Source organism: Festucalex cinctus, chromosome 3, assembly GCF_051991245.1.
Source record: "Festucalex cinctus isolate MCC-2025b chromosome 3, RoL_Fcin_1.0, whole genome shotgun sequence".
NCBI classification, from domain to species: Eukaryota; Metazoa; Chordata; class Actinopteri; order Syngnathiformes; family Syngnathidae; genus Festucalex; species Festucalex cinctus.
Window position 1 is genome coordinate 8,985,395 of NC_135413.1, and position 21,150 is coordinate 9,006,544.

General features: G+C 39.5%; 2 protein-coding genes and 1 non-coding gene across 6 annotated transcripts; 2 read left to right on the forward strand and 1 right to left on the reverse strand.

The window, feature by feature from the left end:
- The first annotated feature begins 1,520 nt into the window (after positions 1-1,520).
- LOC144015583 (transmembrane protein 53-A) lies at positions 1,521-8,187 on the forward strand. Of its 4 annotated transcripts, none has more exons than XM_077515704.1 (5): positions 1,539-1,572; positions 2,304-2,414; positions 3,247-3,535; positions 3,774-4,020; positions 6,024-8,187. In XM_077515704.1, exons 1-5 carry the CDS (start codon positions 1,553-1,555, stop codon positions 6,383-6,385), a joined length of 1,029 nt encoding a protein of 342 aa, XP_077371830.1. In that variant the 5' UTR covers positions 1,539-1,552; the 3' UTR covers positions 6,386-8,187. The 4 variants fall into 4 exon arrangements, with proteins under 4 accessions (XP_077371831.1, XP_077371830.1, XP_077371833.1 ...); XM_077515707.1 differs by lacking the exon at positions 1,539-1,572 and adding an exon at positions 1,826-2,087; XM_077515706.1 differs by lacking the exon at positions 1,539-1,572 and adding an exon at positions 2,092-2,218.
- Positions 8,188-8,360: 173 nt separating this feature from the next.
- On the reverse strand, positions 8,361-8,442 carry trnal-aag (transfer RNA leucine (anticodon AAG)). The gene has a single exon. It is a non-coding gene; the product is annotated as a tRNA-Leu (tRNA).
- Positions 8,443-8,777: 335 nt separating this feature from the next.
- Positions 8,778-20,709, forward strand: rbm28 (RNA binding motif protein 28). Its single transcript, XM_077515708.1, has 20 exons — positions 8,778-9,158; positions 9,333-9,479; positions 9,567-9,694; positions 9,763-9,838; positions 10,060-10,152; positions 10,231-10,302; positions 10,829-10,925; positions 11,892-12,175; positions 13,022-13,085; positions 13,176-13,285; positions 13,354-13,427; positions 13,500-13,635; positions 16,410-16,474; positions 16,556-16,714; positions 16,798-16,947; positions 18,186-18,260; positions 18,385-18,469; positions 19,318-19,465; positions 19,881-19,995; positions 20,394-20,709. Exons 1-20 carry the CDS (start codon positions 9,041-9,043, stop codon positions 20,529-20,531), a joined length of 2,334 nt encoding a protein of 777 aa, XP_077371834.1. The 5' UTR covers positions 8,778-9,040; the 3' UTR covers positions 20,532-20,709.
- The last annotated feature ends 441 nt before the right edge of the window (positions 20,710-21,150 follow it).

A 21,150-nucleotide genomic window follows, 5' to 3' on the forward strand; every position in this document is an offset into this window, starting at 1 on the left:
TTTTGGAATTGATGTAACAGCATCCAGTTTCAACTGGCTTTTTGCTCGGTGACAGTTTGGTGATGTTAGACCTACGTGATGTCATTATTTAATCCTTTACATAGTGACAACCAATCAGATCGATTCACTGTCTCTAGTAGCGTTCTGAGAAGTGTTTGTGTTTGCCGGATTATTGCTTTCTGTTCACCTGTGCAGCTTTCGTTGTTTCCCGCCTTTCGATGTGAATAAATAGTTAAAACCTAATTTGTGTCTGCGCTTTGGGATCCGACTCCAGCCCACAACAATTAATAAGTATACTTTAGGATACTTTCAACTAGTATACTTTACAGTATTAGGCATACTTAAACATACTTGAAAGTATACTTTGTGGCATACTTATTTCCACAGTTTAGTTTACAGCAAAAAAAAACCCAGTGATGAATTGACACAAATCGAACCGGCAAACTCTGGCACCATACTAGGCTATCCACTTGGTGTTTGGGGCAGTATACTTGCAGGTACACTTAACATTTATTTGGTGGAGTATACTTCCAATAAGTACAAGAAAAGTAAAAGTATACTCTCCTTCTTCAAGCATACTTAAATGTACTTCTTTTTGGTGAGGCAATGTATAGGAGCAAAAGTAAAAAAAAATCAGAGAATAAATGTGATTCTCATCACACACAGCCATTGACACATTTGATGAAATTTCAGCTCATTTACACAGATGGTAAGTGCGGTGAAAACGCGGCCTTTCTTCCGTGTGTTCCAACTGTTATCGGGCGATACAGGAAAGCACCAAGCCAGCCGTGAGTAAGGCGACCGGAAAGGAACAATGGCAGGCTAAACACATGAGGTCAGCCAGAGACACCACCAAATTCGTTGCCTAACACTTGGTGGTCTAACCCCAATGGATTTCCATTGGGGTTGCTGTTTGGATAAGTCGTAATCCGGCAAGACAAAGTCAGCGGGGACCCCGGTGCAGGGTGGGAACCCACCGGAGATGAGAGCAAAATGCAGCAACAAAGCTGCACAAACAAAGTCAGAGACAACAAGGTCTTGTGACAAAGATGGATTTCTTCATGTTGTTGCAAAAATCTGAAACATGAACTTACTAAATGCAGGATATGGGTGAATAGTGGAAAACATGTATGCAAAAAAAAAGTGTAAACTTTCAGACAATTCATTACACCTGCAATAGGGATGAGCCTTCCATGACAAAAACAATGAAAGGTGCCAGCAGTGAAGAATGGGCCTTATAGCACAAATGATCATGACATTTTTACAACACGCTCCACGCCAATATGCTTTCCTTCACAGAAATTTGTCGAAGTTCAAGCCGTGGAATTTCCCTCAAATGGCCTTGTAAACGCTGACTGGGGTTGATTTAAATAAATAAATAAATAAATAAATAAATGGGGGTGTCATAATATGAATCAAGAAAAGCCTCATTATTCTCAAACTCTGACGCCAAGTTCCGCCCACATTGGATGACAGCGGTTTAAAAAAAAAAAAAAAAAGAAAGAAAGAAAGAAAAGCGTCTCTCAGGTGCCTCATAGCGACACTTGGCGCTATGGGGCTATTGGACTGCTGGTAGGTAAACCATGATCAAATTCATGAAAACATTCTCGAAAAAAAGGGAGAACATTTTGAACTATAAAGACAGCATTAAAAATCATGAGTTGACATTCGTGTGTGACGAAGATAGGACTCGATCTTGACGTCTCCCTGATGACGCTGCGCTGAGGTTCATAATCAAACTACACATGAACCACGTAAAATAAATGTTTTCTTTGCCATTATAGTACAGCTACTTTGATACGTTAGATCGTTTATTTATTTATTTATTTATTTATTTTGAAGTTTCAGCTGATTTCACTTGTGAGCTCAACTCTTAAATCACAGGGGTGCATCCAAACGAAGCAAGTGGGCATTAATTGTCCGTTCGCAATTTCCTTTCCGTTCCACAATTTACACGACAAATACACGTTTAATAAACTTGTCAACTTCAGTGTTTATTTCGGACGACGTGTTGGGTTCCCTTTCGTCTACGTCCTACAGGGGGCAGCATTGCACTTCTAGGATGCGTGTTGCAACACACAGAAGAAGTACTTTTTTTTTTCATCTTTTTTTCCCCTCAGTTTGTTTCGATAGGAAGCCTTTCGTTCCTATTAGTGTCGCAACTTTAGGTGAAAACCGAAAACAGGAGACTTATTGTTTTGTTTTAGTTAGTTTCCGGGTAAATTGCGTTTACTGTGATGATCAGGAGAGAGATTTGGTGTGTACCCATGTTAACAGCTAAGAAAAAAACTGTTTTTTTCCAGCCTTTCAGATATAATCCAGGGTTTCGAAAGATGGAACGCTAAGGACAACGATATTCATCCTCAAGTTTTTGAACTTTTCGACACTCACCAACACGGACTGCTGCCGACAAGGTCTACAATCGTTTTTAAATCTGTAACACTTGATTAATTGATTTGACGTTCCGTCAGCTAATTATAATATAATGAAAATGACTTGATTAGCCTCCCCCCACCCGCATCATTTCACGAAATTAACGATTACAAAGGAATTATGCTGCATTCAACTGCGGTGGGAAATCGGATTTATTCCACTCCGATTGTGTTTGACCTCAAAGCGTTCAAGGCGAATTTAAACAACATAGATGGCCGATTATTATAAATGTTTTGTCTGTTTTTGACCTCCCAGCAAACCCCCCTTTTATTCCCTTCCCTTTATTTAAAGAAAATGAACATCTTTAAAGCAATTCATTGATCACACCGAATAATTTAAATTACGTGACTCGCGATAAGTACAAAACACGCCGTGGAGTTGTTTCGAATTGCTAAATTAATATAATAACAAATAAAGAGAAATATATCTTTATAATCTTGTAAATGATGTTTTGCCATTCACGGCCTGTCCATGGAGGTCGCCATTGTCGAGTGACGTCAGATTAGAACCAGCTGGTGACGTCTGGCTGCTTTTTTTCTGACTTAGCAACAAGTACCGTCTTTAACCTTTTTGTTACATACTTGAAAATACAGAAAACATTGTACAGTTGTGTAAAGTTTGTTTTTATCGAACAATATTGAACATTGTGATGTAGTTGTTACTCACTGGACAAAACATTAGGTACACTTATGGCTTGTACATATGTACATGATGCATTGCCTTATATTTTACCTGAATACTCTCTCACTAGTTAGCATAGCAACTAATTTTGCAATAATTTTACATTTTTAATTGACTATAATGTCTTTCAAGCCATCTGGAACCTACCCCCCTCACTCCACCGGGTCCCCCGGCAGCAGCATCTGCAATGCTGACCAGGAGCATCTTGCGCCGAAGCTTCTCCTGCCACCGCCTCAGTAAAAATGTCACCTTCTACATGGCTGAGCAAGTCACACCCTCGCCACCAGGGGATCGCTTAGGTGAAGACCAAAAACCTCTCGCACTCATGCTGCCGTGGTTGGGAGCTCGTCCCCAGGCCGTGGCCAAGTACTGTGAGATTTACCTCCGCACCGGCTTTGATGTGCTTGTAGTCGAGAGTGAGGTATGTCTGTCTGTCTGCCCATCCGTCTATCATTTGTTTGTTCTATCATTCTATTAATCATTCTATTGTTTGTTCTGTCTACTGTTCTGTCATTTTGTTCGTTCTATTGTTCGTTCTAACGATCGATCAAACGAACGACAGGACAAATGATCGATCAATCTGTCTATCTTTCATTCATGCATTCTATCGTTCGTTCTATCTATGTCGCTATCTGGCATCCTATCATCTCCGTTTGTAGGTGCAAGAATTCCTGTGGCCTCGCTGGAGTTTGCGACACGGCAAGAAGCTGCTCGAGTTGTTGCACAACGAGCGCTTTGCGTCGCGGCCGCTGCTCGTCCACGCCTTCTCCATCGGCGGTTACACCTTCTCACAGCTGTTGGTGCACGTGTCCGAGGACCCGCAAAAGTATGAGACACTCACCGGGAGGATTAAAGGACAAATTTATGACAGCCTTGTGGCGGGCTCTGTGGAGTTGATGGCTGCAGGTCAGTGCATCGTTTACCTTCAGAACTTTGACAAATGATGAGGAAATTGTCAAATGATGAGGGACTGTGAATGTGTGAACTAATAATCATTCGTTCAGTCGTTTTTCCAAACAAAACGGGATGTACAAAAAATGACTTGTTATCTCAATACAGGACTGTCTCAGAAAATTAGAATATTATGACAAAGTCCCTTATTTTCTGTAATGCAATTATCCATCCATCCGTCGATTTTCTTGACCGCTTATTCCTCACAAGGGTCGCCTGGGGTGCTGGCGCCTATCTCAGCTGGCTCTGGGCAGTAGGCGGGGGTACACCCTGGACTGGTTGCCAGCAAATCGGAGGGCACACATAGACGAACAACCATCCACACTCACACGCACGTAATGCAATTAAAAAAACAAAAATGTCATACATTCTGGATTCACTTGGAAACACTTGCAGGTGTTCCGAGTTAATTAGACGATTCAAGTGATTAGTTGAATAGCCTACTAGTATACCTTTTCATGATATTCTAATATTTTGAGATAGGATATTTGAGTTTTGTTTAAGATGTAAGCCATAACCAGCAATGTTAAAATATTAAAAGGCTTGCAATATTTCAGTTGATTTGTAATCTAGAATCTAGAATGTATGACATTTTTGTTTTTTTAATTGCATTACAGAAAATAAAGGACTTTATTCTATACTATATTCTACTATATTCTATATTCAAATTTTCTGAGACAGTCCTGTATTCATTCCCAAAACCAAAATGACAAAAACGGAGAACGACTCGATTTCTGATTTTGTGAACAAATGGAGGATGGGAAACACGAACAACGGGCGGTTTGGACATTTTATCCAGTTTTGATATTTTCACTTGTCGCAAGTTGTGTGATCCGGAAGCAATTTTTTTTTGTTTTATCTGACTCGTGGCTCGACTTTGATGGTAGTCATGTCTTCTGGCCTCAGAGTTAACCTCTTAACCCCACTAAAGAGCACATAATCACCCATGTTTGCAATTCGTAGTGCACACTCACTGATCTGTATATATTGCTGGATAGTCCATACACACCCATGCATGCCGTTGAAGCCACAGGGCGGCCATCTTATCACTCCCATTTCGCGAGTAGATATATGTACAGACTTGACATATACAGCTCGTACGCTCTTAGTATAGGGTAGGCACTAGGCAGGCATGTAGCGATATCCAAACATCACGTTATGAAGGTCACGATATGATAATTATCACAATATTGTGGGGATGTTACGTTCCCCTTCATCTGACCATTAATGTGGATTTTAAACATAGAAGGCATGCAAAACTTGCCTTGTGAAAATTCAACTGCACTAAAAAACTAGCCACCAGGTGGGTGTTTGGCTGGGTGGTAATTATTTTTTGAACAAGTGGACGGTATGTGCTGATTTGAAGACCCTTTTTCTTTTAGCACTTATCCAATATATACAGATCAGTGCACGACCACGACTCAGACTTGTTTTTCTACTTCCCGTTTTGTTTGGAAAAAACACTGAGCGTATGGTACACGGATGACTAATGTTCATGTAATTGATTAATTTGTTAATTGATTTATTCGATTGATCAATGAATCGGATAAAAGAAACCTCAGGGAACACATTTTTTTTTCTCCCCCATACTAGAATAAAGTGTACTAATTGCACATCTACAGTAGGTGCCAGTGGTCCTCACATTGTCGAAGTTCTGAAGTATTATCTCCTCTGCAGATGTGTACTTTCAGCAATTTTAGATAAAAATGATACAATAAATACTGTAGTATTATTTTCATTTGTATCCTATCAGTTGCGGCAGGCAGTTGGGGTGGAGGGTGAAAAATATTTTCTTCTTCCTTGGGGGAAGAGGGTGGTGAGTAACTAAAAATAATAGAGAAGCACTGCTCTATATAAATATAATAAAGGAATATGGATCCAAATTGAGATTAGCACTTGCGCTGTACTGGCTGCTAAAGCCAGTGAAATGTTTAGCGAATGTTGTCTTGCGTGCTCAGGTGTGGCCAAGATTGCCTTTCCTCGTTGGGAGACGCCTGTGAAACACATGAGCCTGCTGTACTTCAACACTTTCAAGCGCCAAACCACCAACTACTACAACAGGAGCATCCAAGTCTTCTGGAACTCTCCTGTCACCGCCCCCGCACTTTTCTTCTACTGTGACAACGATCCGCTGAGTGAGCCACAGGCGCTGGAGCAGGTCATCGAATTCTGGCGGGGGCGTGGCGTGCCCCTCACCGTCAAGAAATGGGAGCATTCCAAACACGCCGGCCACCTGAAGGCTCACCCGCAAGAGTACGTGGACACTTTGGAATCCTTCCTCCGTTCCATCCTTCTTGTTCCGCTCAAGTCCAAGATGTAGCTGTGAAAAGAAATGACCAAACTCGCTCCGGACTGTGACTAACTTGAAATTATCTTCTCAGGTTCTCATAGTGGTAGTAAACATATTTATTTTAAATGCAACATACGTGTTACGGTAACAAAGCTACATCTCAGGTTCTGATCTCTACGGCGACAATGAAGGAGTATTAAGGCTGCATACACACAAAATAGAACTAAACTACATTATAGTTGAATATAATCAAAAGAAAGTTGAATATAATCAAAAGAAATGTGTAAATTTTTTAAGATAAAATTGTTCGAAGAAAAAAAATGAGGATAATACTTGTATTTTACAAGGAAAAGTATGGATGGTCGAGACAGTCGCATTATTTAGATAAAATAATTGCGTTTTTTTTTTTTTTTTTTTTTTTTTTTTAAGAAGAAAATATGTCAATCTAACAAGATTAGGCATATTTTGTATGGGGAAAATACCTAACATTACATGTTGAATTAGTTTATGCGAGAGACTTTTTTTGTAAATATAAATATGCCACTTTATTCTCCAAAATAAGACTTTTTGAATGATTACTCCTTTTTCCTTTATGTATATGACTTGAGTTTCAAAAGATTATTCTTCTTAAAAAATATATACTTCTCAAAGTTTTGCGACTTTTTTTCATAAAATTACAAGGTCCCTCCCCCTTTTTTTCCCAGTTATCCTCAGTATGGTACGACGACGACGATGTATGTGTATATATATATATATATATATGTATATATGTATATGTGTATATGTGTATATATACACATACATTTTTTTTTTCAGAAAATATCAGATTTCCCCCCCCCCCCCCCCCCCCCCCCGCTAAAACGTGACCTTATGTCCATAATGTCTTTTTATGCTGAAATTTTGCAACTTTTGGAAGATGGCATTTCTCCCAAATATTTTATTCCTTAAAGTGTGCGACTTTTTACCCAAAATTTTTTTTTGCCTTAATTCCTTGAAAGAAATATATCTACTACCATGTGTTAAGTAGAAAATGATTTTTTTTTCTCAAGAAACGTGATTTTATTCTCATATGACAACTTTCTCAAGATTGAAGTATATCATTTTTTTGTAAAATCAAAATAACTTGATAGTAATATAGGCATAATGCTATTTTTCCCATGCAAGAATTGCAATTAAAAAAAGTAGTACAGTATTATGTCAAAATTAAAAAAAAAATCATAATGCATTTTTCCTCATATCTGTGACTTTATACTTGCAAAACTTATTTTTTGCCTTTAACATTGACTTTTATTCTTTAAAACATAACAATTGTTAATTATATTGATATGATAAGTTTGTCCACAAAAAAGGCTGTTACTGCATTTTAAGGTACATACACTGCATTTGTTGTTTTGTTTTGTCAGGCTTTAATCTTACACATACTGTTTAAGATAAAAAATGCTTGTGAAGTTAACTTTTCAGAACTAACTGCTGCTGTTGGTTTCCTGTTCTTTTGGTGAAGCTATGTATGTATTAGCATTTCACTGCCAAAAAAGAACATCAGTGAAGTATTTACTTTTGGATGTTTACACAGTTTACAATGTTTGCTTGGAACCATAAAAGTGTCTGTTTTCTGTCATGCTCTCTCTCATTGCCCATGAGCAATGATGGTTACTGAGGTCCAACTGCACTACATTATCAGAACCTGTCCTGTTGATTTCTTGGGTTCAATGCAAATGAGTGTACGAAGGAAGCACTGTCTCTTGAGAATTGTTCTTTACATTAATGATTGGTGAAAATGTACATGCCTGTGTGTGTACATTATTTCAATAATAAAAATGTAATGTACTGTATATGATTTGTCTTTAGAATTTATTGATACGCCAAACCTGGAATACTGTATTGGCATTACAAATTTTAAAAGTTGCTAGTGGTACCGTAAAAGATGTTTGTTAATGTAAAACTATTTAGCGCCTATCGAGCAAATCCCATGTGTCAAGTCAAACCCTAACATACATAAAGATTATGGCAGCGGTGGGATTCGAACCCACGCCCCCGAAGAGACTGGAGCCTTAATCCAGCGCCTTAGACCGCTCGGCCACGCTACCGTGTCGTTGCAACTACTCACATCAACACATGATACAAAACAATCGGATTCAACTGGCCAAAGAACATGGAAAGGGCGTGTCTGCAAGCTTAAACGCCAGCGCAGACTCGCGGATTCAAGCAAGTCATCATGACTAATACTAGCCGATTTTTTTAATGGCGTAATTTAACACTTTTTACTTTATTTCGTTCATCCGAAGTAAATGTGACAGTTCTAAAAGAGCAGGACATAGCGAAGGAAAACACGAGGCGACGTACTTGTCTCATCACCGTGGCAACAGGTGGCGATGAGCTACTGCTATGAGCACATTCCTGCATGGAAATAAACGCAGAAGAAGAAGCGGATGACGTCTTCCGCTGTGTTGTTTCCAAGATGGCCACGCACGCCATGTAAACATGCGACCTAAGTTGGTCGTGCTAAATTTCTTGTTTTTAACTTTGTATGCACTCTAGTAAACTACTGTTTTGTACATTTAGTGGATTACCTTTGGCGTTTCATTACTGACGGGAAGAATCACCGTTTTTTTTGTTTTTTTTTAATCCTGGGAGGCAGGCTACTTGTATTACGCGCTAGCGTCAGCGAGGCACCAGAGAGCAAGCATGCCAGCTCAAACGCTGTTCGTCGGCTGGTTGCCGACTTCAGCTTCGAACGAACGCCTGGAGGAGATTTTCTCCGAGATCGGTCCCGTCAAGCAGTGCTTCGTGGTCCGAGAGAAAGGTGGCATTACCAGGCTAACCATAACCATCAGAGCATATAGGCTCTTGTCAAGAAATTGTAGTTAAAAAATGCACACAAATCCATGAGAAACAACTAACCAATTAATAGACAACCAATCATCCAATTAATCAAATCATTTCAGTCTTGATTATTTGTTGTCTTCCTCTGAAATAGGTGCAGAAAAATGTAGAGGATTTGGCTATGTGACGTATGCCATGGAGGAGGATGCACAGCGAGCGTTGAAAGAAATAAAGGATTATGATGGAAAGAAGATTTCTATTTCAGTGGCCAAGGAGAAATTGAAAGACAAAAAGAAAAAAGGTGTGCATGAAGCTTTAGAGCATGGTACACGCATTAAGTTTCCGATTATTGATACACTTTGTGTTTTTCTTTCTTTCTGATATTCAGCTACAAAAGAGCCAGATGAAGTTGTGCCAGCAGCGCCACCACCACCAAAGGGAACTGAGCAAAAATTTAAACAAATCAGGAAAAAGATATTGAAAGCGAGACTCATCATTAGGAATCTCAGTTTTAAGGTACAGTGTGCTTCGTTCACAGCTACTGTTAGAAGTACAGGGTTAAGGTGACATGTTTTGTGTTGCAGTGCTCGGAGGAAGATCTCACCCAGGTTTTCAGCAATTTTGGAGAAGTGCTTGAAACCAAAATACCGCTCAAGCCCGGTAAATGTGTAGCAGTCATGTAAATGTGATAAAATGTGATCATCTGAACATATGTGGTACACTTTGACAAGCTAATGACATTCTAAACAAGAGCTGTATCATAAAGTCTTTACGAAGATAGATCATTTCCATATCGTTTTTGTCTTGGGCCTCTTTTGTGAATTACAAAGCCAAAGAATTATTATTTTTCTTGTTACTAACTTTTTTTGACCGTTCGACAGATGGTCTGATGCGTGGCTTTGCGTTTGTCCAGTTCAAAAATATGTCCGGGGCATCCAAAGCGCTTCAAGCTATGAACCAGAAGAAGATTAAAGGTAATTCTCATTTGTATCTTAATTTTTTTTTCACCATATTAAGGACGCATTTATGTTTGCTCACTGTTCCATTTTAAGGCCGCCAAGTGGCTGTCGATTGGGCTGTGCCGAAGGATAAGTTTGTTGCCATGCAGGTGACATCCACTGAAGGTAGAGCTCAGTGTCACATTTATAATTCTATAGACCTTTTCATAATGTCTGGCAATAACAGCCTACTTCCACATGGCAGAATTGTATTCTTGAAGTCTTCAGTAGTAAAATTAGATTTTTTTTTTTTTTGTGCTTTGCATTTTGTATTAGATTTTTTGCAATAGTTTACCGGTAGTTGAAAAAACATGACTTGGCTCTCTCTGTCTCGACTCCCAAAATTCAAGAACTTGTTTTGTTCTCTGTGAGTCCTGATCTCAGGCAAGTCTTGGTCTCGGATAGTCTGATCTTGAACACAACACTGCTGCTAGATATACCACATAAGTTGTGTTTGTTTCAAATTCCTTCCAAAGAATCCAGATGAAATTATCCAGCGGAAGCTTTTGGCGCTATAGAAGGGTTTGCTTACTAATGGTGGCATCAGAGCTGCTTTCACCTGGAAGTACATGTGACATGGTGAAAAGGTCTCTGACAGGCACCCTTCATAAACATACCTAAATACATTACTGATGTTTTGTTGATTCCACAGAGACTATGACAAGTGCATATGCCATTACGACGCAATCGGAATCTCAGGCCAATGCTGAAAATGAGGACGAGGAAAAGAATCAAACTACTGACAGGAAGTAGGAGCCTCAAATGTGCACAGTGTGACACCAAACTTAAGGGGAGCTCAAGTAAAAAGCAAAATGGCATTTATCTGCTCTCTGCTGTTGACTGAAAGCAAGTGCCTGTGGGATCGCACTACAAACTTCACTTGACAAAACCCAGAAAACAGGAGAGCAGTGATGTTCGTAATGCGAGCCCGAGGACACTTTGATGTCACTTTAGGTCACATGTGTCAAGACCCGGTCCTCGAGGGCCTGAGTCCTGCATGTTTTTTAGGTTTCTCTACTCCAACACACCTGATTCAATGATCAGGATAATTATCAGGCTCCTGCAAAGCTTGCTGATGAGCTAAAATATGAACGTGGGAAACCTCTAAAACATGCAGGACCCAGGCCCTCGAGAACCGGACTTTGACACCACTGCTTTAGGTTGACAGCAGGGGGCGGTGCTGGATAAATTGTCAGCCCACTGAGATGGATGAAAGTGGTTGGATTCATCTGATAAATTAGATTTGTGGGGGGGCATCTTATTATTGCAAATTCTTTTAGTGACATTTTCATATTTTACGTTAATCTTTTTTTTTCTCCAGTTCCTACAGTGAGAGGGGGTGGGTCTGGGAAGAGCAGAACATTCAACAATCACATTCTTTTTAGGGAGTCTTCTGTTACATGCAAATGAGCCACTCCCTAACACATCCCCTAAAGTGCGGCGCAATTGCAGAGTTACAGCTTTTGTTACCATGACAAACGGGGACAAAGCTAGGGTGTTTTTTGACAAGGCAAACAGTTACTACTGTTGGTGGTAGTAGTAGTAGTAGTAGTAGTAGTAGTAGCAGCGAGTGCTAGCGATGACCGAGTGTGAAGAAAAAGTGTCCATGAATACAGTAGAAGCACGGATTGAGTTTTCACTCATGGAGGACAGCACTTCATCAGTAAACTGCTTGTTAATTTGTTTAGGCAAGGTTGTGCCTTTTCTCCCCACAGGGTCAATCCAAAAATATCTGTGCCACCGAAGGAGTTGCTGTCAGATGATGAGGTTGATGATGATGACGATGATGATGATGATGATGATGATGATGATGAAGAAGAAGAAGAAGACAGTGAAGATGAAGATAATGATTTGTCCCATGAGGGAAAAAATGATGATGAGAGCCTTGATTCAGCCGATGATGAAGATGAGAGTGATGATGATGATGATGATGAGGAGGAGGAGGCGGAGGAGGAGGAGGACGACAAGGACTCGGACAAGGACATTACTAACCAATCAGGTACAATTGACCCTTGAGATAAGTTTTATTCTGTGACCACGGCCCTAACTCAGAACACTTGTAGGTCAAATCATCTTTCCCCATTGAAATGAATGGACATGATACTAACTCGAGCTGGGTGATCATAGAAAAAACAAGGATCATGATTGTTTTGCTTGATATTTAAATCACGATTAATAAACACAATTATGTCATTCCATTCAATACTTCATTTTTAATGAACTCAGTCTCGTTCTTGTGTGCATGACTTGGCCACCAGATGGCAGTCTAGGGCTGTCAAGGTCAAATATTTGGGTTATTGATTATGCCATCAAACAGTTGGTTTTGGTCAGTCCACACATGGGGAACGAATTACTGAGCAATATAAAAGGTTGACAATGCTATCTTTGATGATATAATGTTAATGGTTGAACAAGCATGACATTTTTGGTGGCTCCTGAAAAGTAACGATTTTCAGAGGATACTGGACAAGGTTTTGGCCTGATGCCAGGGATATAGAAAATGTCACTAACTGCAGTGTGCAATTGCCACCAAGAGAGGCCGCTAATAGACTGTGAATAGTAAATGAATGAATTAGAGAGCCCTAGAAATTACTGTGTATGGCGTACAATGGTGCAGGCAATGCCTTGTGTAAAATATTAGTTGACCATATTTTGTGCTCCTTTTTTTTTTTTTTTTTTCCTGCACTGGCGATCGCTAAGTATAATACAGTCATGCAGGACAAACGAAAAAGAGTTTCACTCTAATTAACTCTTGTAATCTGCAGTAATTTGAGTTGGAAGACACCTTGCAACATTTTAATGGTGAAATAAAATGCATATGATGTCTTTATTGAATTTTCTCTAGCTCAAACGAATCCAGAGAAGATACTCTCCTCAGACGTGCAGGAAGGCAGAACAATTTTCATCAGGTTTGCACTTTTTTTCTTCTCTTGTTGTTGATGGTGATGATGATGGTGGTGTTGTTTTTTTTTCTTTACTCAAACTTTCTTGCTTTCTAGAAACCTGTCGTTTGAGACTGATGAAGAAGCCCTGGAGGAAGTTCTCCTCCAGTTCGGAGAACTGAACTACATCAAGATTGTTTTGCATTCAGACACAGGACATTCGAAAGGTGAGCTGGTAATGATGAGTTGACGCTTACGTTCATGTTCTTCGCCTGATTTTGCTTTTTGTGTCCAGGTTGCGCCTTTGCTCAGTTTAAAGAGAAAAAGGCGGTGGACAGATGCATCGCCGCAGCACAGGGCAAAGCAGAGGTAAGTGAGGAGTTTGTGCTTCCAACATGGCATATTCAGGTTTTTATCACATCTTGGCATCATCGTGTGCAGGATGGCGGAATCCGACTGGACGGGAGGAAGCTGATGATTGTGATCGCCGTGAGCAAAGATAGCGCTGACAAGCTGAAGGTCAAGAAGGTCAAAGTGGAAACTGGCACCAGGAATTTGTATCTGGCCAGAGAAGGAAGTGAGTCATTCCCTCCTGTTCCTGTTTGAAGTACAGTATTTCAAAACAACACAAACAAAAAAGTCACTGTAAAAGTCAAACAAAAACAGCTCCCGGCGAGTTATTGTTAGGTGGTCAGTAAATGTTGTATAACTGTTTCATTTAATTGTTCGTAGAAAATCGTTGTGATTCTTATTAGAATATAAGTATTTTAATAAGTTTAAATCTTTGATAAGTTTTTGAAAAATGTAATTAATACTGTAATTTTATTTTTAAATATCCATCCGTCCGTCCATCCATCCATCCATCATCTACCACTTATCCGGGGTCGGGCCGCAGGGGTAGCAGCTTGAGCAAGGAAGCCCAGACTTCCCTCTCCCCAGCCACTTAAACCACCTCCTTAGGCCGGATCCCAAGGCGTTCCAGGCCAGCTGAGAGACATGAGCTGCTTCTCCACCAACAAGCCCAGGATCTTTCAGTTCTGGGTAAAGGGAGTTCTTGGTTGTAAAAGTTCAGCAGGGAATTTATAATGTTGTTTCCTCAACGTCTTACAGTTCTCAGTAATTAATTCAAATGAGTTTGATGAGCCCAGCCAATGTAAAAACACCCCCGAAATTTGACCACCCGATCAGCCGTGGTCATTGCAGGCCGCCCACTTAAAGTTCCGGCCTGGCTCAGCAAGACCCTGCTGCTGAGAGAGTCCTTGGATGCCTCCTGGGGAATTTAATTACCCTGTAAATTGTTGTTGGTGGGAAAAACAGAATTTTACCAAGGTAAACTGAAAAGTTCTCCAAAACTTATTGCGGTGGAAAAGCCCCTATTGTTTCTCCAGCGTGTTCTGGGTTGTCCCCGGGGCCTCCCACCAGTGAGACATGCCCGGAACACCTCTCCAGGGAGGTGTTCAGGAGGCATCCGAACCAGATGCCCAAGCCACCTCAACTGGCTCCTCTCCACGCAGAGTAGTAGACCATAGGTGAGGGTAGGAACATAGATCGACCAGTAAATCGAGAGCTTCGCGTTTTGGCTCAGGTTCTTCTTCACCACAACAGACTGATACAGAGTCCGCACCACTACAGACGCTGCACCGTTTCGCCTGTCGATCTCCCGCTCCCTCCTGCCCTCCCTCATGAACAAGTCCCCAAGATACTTGAACTCCTCCACTCTGTCAAGGTGGGGGGTGCATGGCTGTGGTGGGCGGACCCAGGTGCGAGATAAGACTGGGTGAGAACTGTGAAGAATCTTTGTGTGTGAACAAGTGAGAGATGGAACGGGACACGAAAGGACTGGTCGTGGTGACTGAGACGAGATGGGGAACGACACTGGGCACTTGCCAGGGCGTGGGGCCAGTTGACAGGGCGTGGGGAGACTTGGCTTGACGTGGGGAGACTTGGCTTGACGAGGGGAGACTTGGCTTGACGAGGGGAGACTTGGCTTGACGAGGGGAGACTTGGCATGACGTGAAGCGAGACACACTTGGCTGGAAATGTGGGGAAGACTTGGCTTGACAACGTGGGGGAGACTTGGCTTGACAACGTGGAAAAACTAGACTTTGACAACATGGGGAAACTTGACTGTGGCTTGAGGGTAAACTAGACTTTGGCAACGTGGGAAAACTAGACTGAGGCGACATGGAAAGCAATGACAATACGGCAGGACAAGACAGAATCTAACAGGGCAAAACAGGGCAAATTCATGAAACACTCTCATACACCCTCGAGGACCCTGCCGAGGGTATAGAGCTGTTCCACTGTTCCAAGACCGGGACGAAAACCACACTGCTCCTCCTGAATCCAAGATTTGACCTCCCAACCTTCCTCTCCAGCACCCTTGAATAGACCTTACCAGGGAGGCTGACATTCCCTGTCCCAAGCGCTAGCTTCTGTAGCCGGGGGACCGGACCCCCAAGGTCCTTGGCTGCCGCCCAGCCCACAATGCCCCCAACCCCTTTGGTCCCTTCCACCGGTGTTGAGCCCATTTTTAAATATATATAATTATTATTATTAATATTTTTAACATTTTTACATATACTTTTACATATAATTGCCATTATTCTATATATTTTTAAATATATCGGTGCTTGTATTTTGTTTTTAACATAATTGTATAATCACAATAATTTAATATTTTATATATTATTAATGAATGCATAATATATTGAGTGTAAACATGTAATTAAATATTAACATTTCAATATGTATATGTTTATAATTTTTAACTTTTATTTCAAAATCATTTTGATTTTTACATTTAAAAAATGTAGATTTACATTTAAAAATTTGTTTGATATTACTGCAGTTTACAATATTACCATATTTATACATATTTTGAATATTACAATTAAATTTAAACACATTTAACATTTGAATTATATTAAAATTCAATTAAATGTATTTTTTTGTTTATATGATAGTATTAACATGATATTTTAAAATAGCAATGTCTACTGTCATCAGCATCAGTTGTGGTTGACAGAAATCAACACAAACAGGCACAAACGCACACAAACAAATACGCGCAAACTTGTAGTTTTTTATTGTGCAGTTATCAATAATTAATAATGTCCTAGTACACTTGTGTCTTTCAGTATGTCATATCGGTTGCATATGTGCAATATTTGCTTTTATTGCATGCTGCGAATACAAAACACAATCACCTTCGCCATAAGACTGCATTATTCACTGAAATTCGAGACACTTTATGTAAAAAAAAAAAGAAAAGAAAAAAAAAAAGTCCTGTTTTACAAATAAAAACTAGCTAATGGGATGTAATGAATGTGAATTTGTGCCCTCCTTCAGTGATCCGGGCCGGAACCAAGGCAGCCGAGGGTGTGCCTGAAGCAGACATGATCAAGAGAGCCAGAGTGAGTGGATGCTCGCAGGAGGAAGAAAACGTTTGGCGCTCCATTCATTCATTTAACCTTTGATTTGCTGTCTGCATGTAGTTTGAAGATTTGAAAAAGGCCAAGCTGCAGGACGTCAATGTGTTTGTCTCCAAGAATCGTCTGTGCATCCACAACCTGCCAAAGTACGTAGATGACGAAAAGCTGCAAGCACTTTGCCAGCAGGCACTTTCCGGCATCAGAGGCGTCTACATGCAAGAGGTGAGCTTTGCAAAACGTCCACTAGAGAGCGCCGTTGTTGCTTTTACTCAACGCTCTATGAATTTCACCCCCACCCTCCCTAGTGTCGCATCATGTATGACAGGAAACCCGAGAAGGGTCAGGTGATGGGCCAGTCTCTGGGTTACGGCTTTATCCATTTTAGTGTGCACGAGCACGCTCTGACCACGCTGCGCTACCTCAACAACAACCCCAACATATTTGGGCCACACAAGGTTTGCCTCCTGCTTTCCCTAGTTACATTTTTATGGTCCACATGTTATAATAACTACAATTTCATTTGTTGAAGTTACAAAGTTACTGCAAAAAAGCAAGGTGGGCTTTGTGTGTGTGTGTGTGTGTGTGTGTGTGTGTGTGTGTGTGTGTCTGTATTTTAACTGTTTGTGAAACTGTTAGGGTTTCACAATAAAATCAATGAACAAAATGCACCCGTAGAGAAGTTTAACAGAAAATGCACAAGTAAATGGTTAAAAACTACAATAAAGTAGGAATAGAAAAGTGCTTGATTGTTTTCCCAGTCCCTTAAAAAAAAAAAAAAAGTGAATTTATCATTCCAATGAACCCCCCCTGGTGGGGTCGGGGTTAATCCATACCTGCTAACATTTTGGTGAAAATAGGAAGTTAGTTTAAACAAAAGTGTATTTCGTATGGAAACATGTCCTTTCACGTACGTTATATTCAGTGAGCATTTTGTTGTTACACATTAACTTATAGCTATTAAATTGACAAACATGCTTTGTGGAAATTGATTAAAGATCGTGTTTAACTCTTTGAGCACCAAAAACGTTTAATAACGATGAGTAAAATCACAGTGTATGCCGCCATAAACGTTAAATGACGTCATCCATGTTTTGTTTTTGTTTTTGTTTTGTTTTTATCAATGTTAAGTGTAATTTTCAAAGTGCAGTGCTGCCTGGTCAATGGGTTGTGGAATCAAAAACACCAACTAACTATGGCCAGCAGATGGCGGCATTGTCTCTTTTCAATGGACTGCTGGTGTATGGAATTACAATGAAACATGACAGAATCTGATGAAATTTGATTAATGCTCGTAATCGGCAAAATCGGCTGGCACTGTTTTGTTTTGTTTTTTTTTGTTTTTTTTTGATGACGTGTGGCAGTCAAAGAGTTAAAAGGCTATTTTCTCCTTTTATTTTTATAATGTCTGTAAACATAACAAAAGATTCTCTTCTTTCTGTAGAAATTAATACATTTAATGCAGGGACATGAGTTTGGTTTCAGCATAAAGAAAATCCCATAAGAGGGGAACCATCCCCAAAAGCAAAACTTGTTTTGAACAATATTATTTATTTTTTCTTTGAGTGAGAGAGGGAGAGAGACCAGAAATCTTAATTTTGTGAAAAAAAAATCTGCTTTTATTTTAAAGCCAAATGGCAGAACCCTAGTTTTACCCCTCCCACATGTCAAAACATGTTTGTTTGCCTTCTTCCAGAGACCCATCGTGGAGTTCTCCCTAGAAGATTCACGCAAGCTCAAGATCAAAGAAATGCGACTGCAAAAAAGCAAGGTGGGCTTTGTGTGTGTGTGTGTGTCTGTTTTAACTGTTCGTGAAACTGTTACGGTTTAGTTCGAAGCCCTGTTCAACTCAAATGATCACATTTTTTTCTTTTGTTTGATTTGTATTCTTCCAGGAACTCAATTTCAATTTCAATAAACAAGGAGGAGGATATAGTGTGACAACTCACACGAGAAGAGACTGGATAGGAACCAAACAAGGTACAACTAATGCACTGTCATAGGTTAAATATATATATATATGGACAAATGCATGCAGAAAAGTAATTAAGTAATAAGAAATAAAACTCAATTTCTGTACTACATAACCTCGTTTGAGGATATGACGTCATGTGCGCATTGTGTATGTGAAGAAGGGAAAATGCAGTTTAATTTTTCATCCACAGGTAGCAGTAGTGATTCGAAATTCAGTTTTCTGCGTTCAGTAACTTTAACGTAAAAAAACAAAATATGTAATTATATTTTTAGAATTAAAACGATAATGATATTTTACTTAGAAAATTATTTTGAAAATGAAAAATAAATTAAATCAAAATTAGGGCTAGACGTTTTATTGCATTTGCAATGAAATCGCGATTTGACAAAACTCGATTAAGTAATCGTGAAATCTGCAATTTCTTACTGATTTACAGTTTAAGCCATAAAGTATGTCGTCATGGCGAACAAGACTATGTTAAAGTATGTAGTAAGTTTAAAACTGTAATTGTAGTTGAACAATATGATATTAAGGATTCATTTGCCTTTATCGTCAGATCCTGTAATCTATAATAGATCTGATATTGTTTATTATAATTCACTTTTTGTAGGTAAAAAAAAGTCATTGAGAAAGACCTTGGAAAAAATAATTGCATGATATCGCAATTGGATTATTTTCCATGATTGTTCAACCCTAATCAAAATAAATAACAATGAAGAAAATTTGAATACAGAAATACAGAAAGTAGTTTTCTTGCATTGACACTTCCTGTCAGTCTCATGGCCAGCTGTCCTGCTCATTTTGTCCATATTGACATTTTCCTATCTTGTCTCTGGTTAATCCGCTGTTGTAGGTTCGTCATCAGCTCCTCACGACCAGCCAAGGCCAAACCAGCACTGCGGTTTCCAGTCCAAGCCCGAAGTGGAGCACGTGGACCTAACCAATGGAAGGAAGCGGAGAAAAGTGCTGCCCTTCCCATCCCACCGAGGACCCAAGATCAGGTACAGGTGCTGTAATACGCAGGGATGCCCCAATACCGAAACAAGAAACGACACATTGTTAATATGGCATTTTTTTTTTCATGTCTTTCTTCTTTGTCACTACTGTGTGTAATCCTTTTGCCCCTTCAGTACTCAGTCCGAGACACCTCATAAGTGTAATACCTTGTGTGATGGGAACAAAATGTTGATGAAGGTTAATTAAATCTTCAGTAATGAATGTATGTTGGTCTAAAGTTTGTTATATTTGCGCTGTGTTCAATGCAAGTTTCATCAAGTGCTCGGTATGAATGAGCACTCAAATGAAACTACTTTGTTCACGTACTTGCTCTATAAAAAGTGCAATCTGCGCATCCGTCGTGATAAGCTGTTGACAGACTTAAGCTCTGACTCATAACGAGCTTTTGGACTCTTCCAGACTGCGTGACAAAGGGAAGCAGAACGCTCCGCCCCCCAAGAAAGCTCAGCGTGGAGGCAGCAGAAAAGAACGTCAAACGCGGCAAATGGAGAAGCGCACACAGACGAGAAACCAGGTTCATACAGCATTTTACGTATAGTATTATGAAGCAAAAATATTTATAAAGTGCTGCAAATGTTTTTGGGTTCAAATTTACTTGCATTATATCTAATTATTATTTTGTATATTGCTATGCTTGTAGGTGTAATGTCCCCATTGAAAAGGAAATGATACGTCTCACAGAATGTCCTTTTAATATATAATGAAAGTGGAGAAAAAAAAAAAAAAAAAAAAGCAAAATAAAAATGCACCATAAATATGTAGCAAATATATGGAGTTCTAGGTTTTAATTCAATTCTGCAGTTTGAACAGCACATCGTCTACATTTATAAATAAATAATTGTTTTTGCCTTGCCACAATGTGTTATATGAAAGTAAATATGCATTTTATGTTGTTGCGTTCTCCCTCCGTAGGCTAGAGGAGGAATGAGGCATCCGAGAAGCAGGGGTAGTGATCATTTTGACAGCCTGGTGGAGCAGTACAAGAAGAAACTTCTCTCCAAGTGTGAGAAGATCTCTGGTATGAGAAAAAACAAGTGGTTTAATAACTAATCTCACGTGTATTTGGACATTTACAATCAGTTCCAAGATGCTGATTTCGTTGTTTTGGTGTATTCATTTTACATTATATGAACCCCCTGTGTTAAACTATTAGGACCTCTCCTGTTACATGAACAGGTGTTTTTAATTGTACATTTAGGCTGTCTTCTTATTAAAATTGTTAAATCGATTTTCTCTGTGTGTTCATCATCTTCACAAATTGTCAATTCATTTTTGTTGCGAGATCAAAGGAGAGGGCAGCACAGTGAAAAAATGGTTAGTAAGTCTGCCTCTTCTGAAGTTTGCTGTTCAAATCCCTGGTCCAAATTTCCTTTGTGGAGTTTGCATTTTCTAATTTTCTTACTTTGTTTCCCCCCCCCCCACACATTCCAAACACGCTTATGTTAGTTAGCTTCATTGAAGATTCTAAATTATCCATAAGTGTAACATAACAGTCTGATTTTAACATTATTTTCCTCTTTTAGTTTTAGAAAAACCCAATGACAATTGTATTATTGAAAATAAAAATTCAATTTTTTTGTTGTTGTTTTTCCTGGAAATTACATAAATAATAATAATAATAATAATAATTATTATTATTATTATTATTTTTTTTTTATAGTCACTGAAG